Source organism: Mytilus galloprovincialis, chromosome 4 (genome assembly GCF_965363235.1).
Source record: "Mytilus galloprovincialis chromosome 4, xbMytGall1.hap1.1, whole genome shotgun sequence".
Lineage (NCBI taxonomy): Eukaryota > Metazoa > Mollusca > Bivalvia > Mytilida > Mytilidae > Mytilus > Mytilus galloprovincialis.
Window position 1 is genome coordinate 11,173,902 of NC_134841.1, and position 8,953 is coordinate 11,182,854.

General features: G+C 32.2%; 1 protein-coding gene across 1 annotated transcript; it reads right to left on the reverse strand.

Moving 5' to 3' along the window:
* Positions 1–3,130: 3,130 nt before the first annotated feature.
* On the reverse strand, positions 3,131–6,666 carry LOC143071338 (toll-like receptor 6). Its single transcript, XM_076245581.1, has one exon. The coding sequence runs from the start codon at positions 6,619–6,621 to the stop codon at positions 4,480–4,482; it is 2,142 nt and encodes a 713-aa protein (XP_076101696.1). The 5' UTR covers positions 6,622–6,666; the 3' UTR covers positions 3,131–4,479.
* Between the last annotated feature and the right edge of the window lie 2,287 nt (positions 6,667–8,953).

Here is an 8,953-nt window from a genome sequence, read left to right on the forward strand (position 1 = left end):
TTTGGATTGTTAATGGAAAGAACATCATCAATATATCTGAAAGTGAAATTAGATAACCTGGCTTCTTTGATCTTCTTGTTTTTGACAAGTGTCTGAAGGAACTCCGATTCATATGAAAACAAGAAGAGGTCAGCAAGGAGAGGCGCGCAGTTCGTTCCCAATTGTGAACTTTCGAAGTTTCGTTTTTTTAAATATTTTTACCTCGATCATCACTAAAGGAATATTTATTGTCGAAATCCGCATATTGTGCAGTAAATTCAAAAGTATCGTTAATATTTAATTGCAACAAAGTTGATACTTCTGCTTCTGAGGGTTTCAACAGCCGAATAGAAGGTTTTGAAATTCAAATACGGAAATTGTTTGATGAAGTTTGCTAATATGTAATTTTGAAATTCATTCTTTTTAGTGTAATCAGTTCGACGATGTATGTAGAAGCTACGTTTTTGATATTCAAAAGTACAGGCCACATGCATCACTTTTAAGATATGAAATGCTCATCTGCTCCAATAACATTGGTACGTACCACTTAATTTTAAACTTGTCTGACAATGAAATAATCATTTAGAACCTGTAATCAATGTGACGGAAAAATTCACATTAGAAAAGTGAGTTCGACCCAGTAAATAAGAAGTGATATTTGAAGGAATATATATAAAACAAAAAGTAAAATCACAAAAATACTGAACTCCGAGGAAAATTCAAAACGGAAAGTCCCTAATCTAATGACCGTTGAAAATCAAATGATAAAAAATATCAAACGAATGGACAACAACTGTCATATTCCTGACTTGGTACAGTCATTTTCAAATGTAGAACATGGTGGATTGAACCTGGTTTTAATGCGCTAAACCTCACACATGTATGACAGGCGCATCAACATAATAGGTAAAATTGTCAAAGTAGGGGTACAGCAGTTATCACCGTGTCACAAAAAAAACAAATATTTAACAAAGAAGCACAAGAAAGCATCTGTTAAATTTAACAACCAGATTCATTGCTTTCTTATATATGTATTTTAAATCAACACATAAAGGATTGAAATATTTCAAGTCCTGTGACTGAATGGCAAGGTTATCATCAACTCTAGTGCAGAGTCGCGTATTTGACGTCACACAGGAAGAGATATAAAATAATTTTGTCGTTCTAAGTATTATGAAAGTTATAATAGAACAATTCAATAATTGCATTATTAAAGAACAATAACATAATGGTTGGACTTTAAAAAGTACAGAGACACGTCATATGTACCAAAGAAACACAAAAGGTCACACGTACAAAACACACCACCAAAAAGAAAGATAATACAAACAACACATTGACGGGATGTACCGAGACACGTCAAATGGATATCACCGAAAGCAGACCAAACAGTAAAAGTAATATTAATTATAGAACAAAGACAAAGAAAAGAAAAGAAAATATAACACGTTGTTAAGATAATAAACAACGTCAGTACGCAGAATTTATACACCAAGACAATCATGTATTATTTGTCAAGTTGATACGGAATATTTATCAACAAGGTCTTGGTACCTTCCGATGAATTTTTTTTGGAAAAAGGACGAGACGTTCTTTGACATACCCCTGGATCATCAACTTTCTTCTCAGACACTGGTGACGTTTTACAAAGTCTTAGTAGAAGTTGCAAGCTCTTGAATATCGAGTAAGTTGGGAAATGTATATCCCATATGGAGGTGAAGTTGGTATATTGCTACTAAGGTTGGGGAAATAATTTCAAAAATTTCTTTCAGTCGATTATTCAATTTCACATAGTTTCCAATATAACATTTGCACGTATAAAGTTCCAAAGTCATCAGTTTTGATATAATTGTTAACGAAATAAAAGATATGAAACGTAAAAACTCGGGTGCGAAGAATCATCACGATACCAATTTTCATTAATTTCGTGGGTACGTGGTAACTGTAAAATTCTGTGTAAATATTGTTGATCAAAACCACTAAATCAAAATCCACCAAAATAAAAGTTTTTCTCAATTCATGAAAATTGATACCTAGGAAAATAAATAACTCCACAGTATGTGAACTAAGCCATGGCACTTGATACCGCAGGCTGAAAAGTTCTCAAAAATTTTCAACACAAATAATGAATAAAACACTCTATATTGATTAAGGAATTTCCATGCGATGCTTTCAAGATTAGCAGTGTTATTTGAGAATAAAAAGAACGAACTAAAATGGACGCTCATGATCGTTACGAACCTATTGTGTCTCTTATGTGTTTCCAAAAGTTTACATAGGATTTTCACCTGAAACCAAATGTTTTGACCTTGACCTTGGACCTAGGAAGTGGTACATACATTATGACACACCCTCTGATGTTGGTTAATAAACATATCAAATATAACCTATGTAATCATAACGATTTTCAAGATATAGAGCGGACATGGTATTTACCATAGGACAATGGGTTGTCAGCTGAAACCAAAGTTTTTGACCTTGAACGTTGGCATTGAAAGTTGTTCCCATTATGACAAACCCTCTGATGTTGGTAAAATACGTTTCAATAAAAAAAAACTTTGAAATCATTACGGTTGTTAACATATAGAGCGAACACGATCTTTATCGAAGGACATGGGGTTGTCAATTCAAACATAAATTTTGAACTTGACCTTTGACTTTGACCTTGAAGTAGTCCAAACATTATTACACACCCTTGTTGGTTAATATACATGTCAAGTGCCAAGTATAAAGTATGAAGTTTTAACGGTTATCTAGATATAGAACTGACACATTTTGTTACAGACGGACGAACAGACTGGTCACTATAGGGCGACCCGTCATTCGGCGGGGCCCAAACTATTAATGTTATAATTTGGAATTATGTATATTGTACGTACAACTAAAAATGTCTTGGAGGTTCAGACTCCAATATTTATACTTGTTTTACGAATTCGACAAACATTCTACAAGCAGGATATCAAACAGTATACAATTGACCTATTAAACAAAACTGAAGCAAAATATAGAATATTCAAAGTTTTCTGTCATATTTTGTCTGATTCTGTTTTTTTTTTTTTATATATATCAAATGATGTCAAAATTGCATGTTCGTTTAAGGGATAACTTTAGTCAACACACATAATGCTCAATCCATCATTTTAAAAGATTGTGTAGATGCTATTCCTCTTGATTTATAATACGAACAATTGAAATTGAAACACGTCCTTTCATGCAGATTTATTGATATATTTTGAAAAATATGAAATTACAAAATATACTATCGATAATACTAGTACTATATACAATTATAGCTTTTGTATGAGATCAAACTATAGTGTTATGAACTGGCTGTTTCTGTATTGGCAGGCAGTGACAATACAGACATAGCCAGGTCAGAATACTTTTTTTTAAATAATCCAACTTTTTCAATACAGACTTGTTCTCAATGCTGTACATCAAATGTGAATACAGGGCCAATATTTCCAATACGGACTGGCAATGATGTGAATATAGGGCCAACATTTCCAATACGGACTGGTAATGAATCCTTTTTCAGTATTAGACCGGGCTATACAGATCACATGATTTCCATGACCAGGACGACGTCACCAGTATGACACGTTTAAGTAGTATTAGGGCTGTTTTAATCGTATTATTTAATAAAAGGATGAATTGAACTGAAAGAAGTATTTTGAGTTAGGACGAAATCAGAGGTCAATATACTTCTTTATGTCGATATATCATGTATTGACCTCATACAAAGGCTATAATTGTTATATTATTTATTTCCGACCACATTTGTTTTATAATCGTCAGTGTAATATATTCGATCATTTGATTTTGTTGAAATTTTATAGATATTATAATGTCTCCGGCCAGTTGTTATTTCATTTATCTTTTATGATTTTTTATACATCTTATGTCGGTTGTTTTCTCCGAGCACTCCGGCTTCCGCCACCAATAAAACTGGCCGCCACGAAATAGCCTAAATGCGGTGCTTAAAAGTGGCGTTAAAATACAATAAATCAAATCAAATCTACCTTCGAAAATATAGTTTAATATGTGACTATACCTAAACGAATCAAATTAGTTGAAATATACGAATTAATAATATCATATTAGGTGAAAATTAAAAAGTCAAAACAACTCTTAAAAAAAATCAAACTAATGTACACAAAGACAGCCATTATTTACTTGTATTTTTACATAGGCTGTCAATCTAATCACAATGTTTACCGTGGTACACCCAAGAAAAATATAATTACAAACTCAAAGATATCAATCTAATGGGTTTTAACAAAAATCAATTTAGAATTTTGTTGAAAAAATTAGTCGCATTCATATCAACTTTTAGAACTTTTGTGTTTTCAACGGTCTTACATTTCGTATATGATTATTCTTCCAACTATTATGAGTTAAGCAGGACCGTCAAATGTTGACGAAAAGCTCTTATGCAGTACCAAACTACAATCCCGACAGCTTGATGAGTATTTACAGTACAGCATGAAATTGTTGATTCTACAGAATAGCTGTAGGGGGATCCTTGAATGGTTTCATGACAGCTTTCGTAATTACAGACCAAAACAGATCTTCTCCCAAACCTTGTTGATACTGCAAATGTGGTGTCGTGTCAAGTAAAGACCTGATAGAATTGGTCATGTGACTTGAATCTATTTGACTCTGCATTATAAGAACTAACGCATCTTTCCCATAGCGTCTTCTTCGTTCTTGTACAAGATCAAGTTCCCATTGGCACCATTCACTTTTTGTAAAATTATTCGACATAACAACAATCACTTTCCAACTTTTGCCTACATAATTTGTTATATTGTCTGTGATCGATTCTCCAACATCAAAATCTCGATAATGAATGCAGACTTTAAGGTCAATATCTTCAAGACGTTTCAGTAGTTCCGAATGAACCCATTGTCGATCTGATTCACAGTATATGATAAAAGCATCGTATTCAAAGCTTTCGGAGGAATTTAATCTGATGTATCCTTTTCTTTTCCATTTACTTACTCGAAAAAGATAAATCAAATTCCGAATGTTGGCTTGACAGTTCAACATTAGAATTAACACCACAGTCACGAGAAAAAGTGATACAACAATTACAATTATTATTGTTAAAACCGGACTCCATGTTGAACAGTCGGTGTCTGTTGGTTTATAGTCCACGAGAAGAAGGTGTTTCTTGTCCTCTGGGTATATGCACGCGTAGTATTTTGGCCAATGTGTCAGTATTTTAGAAATGTTTGAGGATCGACAATAATCAACAAACCATTTCTGAGCACATGTACACCAGAATTCATTATGTGATATATCTAACGTTTCCAATGTTTGCAGTAACTGGACCGGAAATGATGATTCATTTATAACTCGAATATAATTTCCATCCAAAAGTAATTTTCTCAAAGATTTGAGATTTTTGAACACACTTTGGTTCCATGTTGTAATTCTATTGCCTTTAAGATTAAGGGTCTCTAAAAATGGCATCTTCTGGAATAATCCTTCCGGCAATGACGCTATATATGATGCCTGTAAAATCATTTTAGTTAAATTTGATAGTGGATAAAGCATTTGCCGAAAAATACCAGGATCTTTCGGCATATAATTATTTGTTAAATCTAATTTCATAAGACTTTGTGTGTTTTTGAACAGTTCGCTAGAGTTATATAAATGTTTTCCCTTATTATTTTTCTCCTTATCAAAACGGAATCCATTGTGAACAAATATTAAAACTTGCAAAGAAGAACAATTAAACGCTCCTGGTTTAATTACTGACAGATGAGGTATCCAACTAATCGAAAGTGTTTTTAAGTTGATAAGACTGAAAAAAATTCTATTTTCTAAAATCATAAGACGGTTTTTATCCAGTGTAAGTTTTTTTAGATTATGAAGACAATTAAAAGACGCTTGGTGCAGTTTCCGAATTGCGTTATCTGTCATATCCAAGCGAGACAACTTGGGTACTAACGACCGTCCTGCTTCATCCGCACAGAAATTTGGAATTTCAAACATGTTATTCGCAGATAGAATAAGTTCAATAACTGAGTGTAAACCACTTGCATTTAAGAATACCAGTTCATTTCTTTCAATAGAAAGTTGATGAATCTCTGAGAATTCCGACATCAGACTGCCATTAAAAGTAAAAAATGTGTTATCATTAAACATTATTTTTTCCAACGTGTAATTTCTGAAATCAGAGAATAGATCCATTGGAAGCATGGTCCATCCATTGTTTATAAAATTCACAGTATCCATCACTTGCTTATTTAAACTTTTGAACGACATCTTCAAGTAAGATATATTTAATTTCTTCTCATGTGATATTTCTAAATATTTCAGATATTTCATATTATGAAAAGCGTCTGAAGTCAATACTTTTACTGAATTATCAATCAATGCTAACCTGGTTAAGTTATTGTTCGAAACATTTTGAAATGTGTCCATGCTGATATGAAATAGACGGTTCTTTTCCAATATCAATTTAACTACAGAACTTGGTATTTTCGGAATATACTCTAAACCAGAACATTTTGCGGTAGTTTTATCTTTACTCAATTTGCAAGATCTTTTCAAACACGGTAAATCGCTCTTTCCTCTCAGAAAATAAATGAAACAAATAAAGCAGAGATAGTATAAAGTAATTAATTCCATTCCTGTTAGTACTAATTTACCGACACAAAAAAATATGATAATTAATTTCGGTCATTAAATATTATATAATATTTTTACTTCCTTCCGAACGATCTCGTTATTGAACTAACTTAAAATGATACCATCATGTGTCATGTGTCATAAAGAGCAAACAATGTATTATTTCCTCATATAATTCTATAAAGTCCTTTCAACGTTTTTGGTTTTTAATTTTGTAAAAACGTTGAAAACAAGGAAGTAAAAGATTACCTTGATTGTATAGGATTCACCCTAAACCAAAATAACTTCACCATTTCAAGTTAAAATATGTATTATATCTTTAGGTTTATATGGCTATAAATTATTTTTTCATAATCTCATTATATTTCCAAAAATCCATTTTTTGTCCAAGAGGCAGATTCTCATAACACTTAAAATCTTCATTTATCTTGAAAGAAAAAGTTATTTAAAATTTACTAAAATTTGAAACGTGCGTTTATTTTGAAGTACTTACAACATTGTGTCGTATATCTTTAAATTGACACTAGCTACGAGAAAAAAAAATGAATTCAGATTTGTTTTGTTAAGTCATTAATGAAAGTGAAATAGTGAAAAAAGTAATTTTCTTTAAGCAGCCAGTATGGTTCAATTTTATCAAAAAAAGATAAGAAACATTGGTGATGAATTATTCACGTGTAAGTGAATAATTCTACCTTATTGAATCTATATTCATTTGACCTTCAATATAATCCCTAACATAGAGATAAATTACGCATTAATTAGGCGTGTTTAGTTATCAAAAGGACAAGAATGTCAATATTGAAAGTTAAACAAGGTTAAACCAGTTGATTGACTGATTCAATTCACAAAATCGCATTCTTTAAAACGATGATAAACATATATGTTAATCCTATAATATAAAATCAAACAGACCTAGAAAAATCCAAATGCACGAGTTCGCTCTCTGTTTATATTTATATTGATGTGTAGATCGGGTTATATGAACGACGACCGACAGTCTTCGGATATCACCTCGATGGTTGACTTAATGGCGTCCAAACAGGAATATCAACGATATGAGAATACATATTATCTATCATATGCATTGTTAATTGTTTTAGAATGTTTTGAATTTTGATATACGTTTTAGTATGTTATAAATCTTATATGCGGATATGATCGATTAGTTATATCCTAGAACATGAATTCTTCCTTTGAACGAAGCAGTGCCATTAGTGAAACATTAACTGCTTACTTTCCATAGATATTGAATTCGAGCATTGAATTGGCATAATATATTAAGGTCATTAAGAAATAAGAACCCAACCTAAATGACGACGATGACACAGATGCATATACCTACAAGTATTTAAAAAGAATGCGGAGGCATTTAAATGGAACCATGACGAACATAAGCACCACGATAAGTAGCACTTTTGTCGGACAAAAGACTGATATTTTTTGCAAGAATTAATCACTTAAAGTTAATGGACTACGAAAAACAAAAAAGCCACTTCTCTGCAGATATCATCTGAGAAGCAAGGCTAATCGTAAGAGACTTAGTACTTCAAGACGCAAACAAAATAAAATATTTGCTGCACTGTGACGAAGGCTGACCTGATATGCAGATCAATGGTGGGATGCAGAGAATTCGATCGAGATGGTTGTTATGTCTGGTAAAGTAAATAAAGGCAGTAGTAGTTAACAGATGTTCAAATTTCGTAAATCAATTAGAAAGAGCAAATCAGATCCCCAAAGATGTATAACGTATGGAAAGTTGTCATGGTCATCTTCGCACTTCGTCCTCACTGCTCTTCAACTTTGTCCTTGTTTGGCTTTATAACTATTTTGATCTGAGCGTCACTGATGAGTCTTATGTAGACGAAACGCGCGTCTGGCGTACTAAATTATAATCCTGGTACCTTTGATAACTATTGGTTAAGAAGAGAATGTTATCCGAGGTCTGTCATGTTGAAAAGATTATTTGAACAGGCATATATTGTATAAGAAATTAAAAAAAGAACTTAAGTTAAATTTTAGATCAGGAAACAGATGTCGTTATATTCGAAAACATAATTAACACATAATCTGGAGATAGCGATGAAAATATTCTTTTTCTCCTAATGATATGAAAAGAAATAGACGTTTAAAAAAAATGATAAAAAAACAAAGTTAAGGACAGCGAGGAAACCTACTTCATAATTAAGAATGGCTTGTTTTTCAAATATACAACCCCAACAAGAAAGCAGATACAGTATATAAATAGATACAACTTACTGCAGAGAAATCGTATGTTAAATTGCACATGACATCCCGTTGACAGGCAATTGTAAAAAATATAAATAAAAACATT

What these genes read in the sequence shown, in the direction of transcription:
- LOC143071338 (XM_076245581.1), bottom strand. Translation starts at nt 6,621, where the DNA reads ATGGAATTAATTACTTTATACTATCTCTGCTTTATTTGTTTCATTTAT.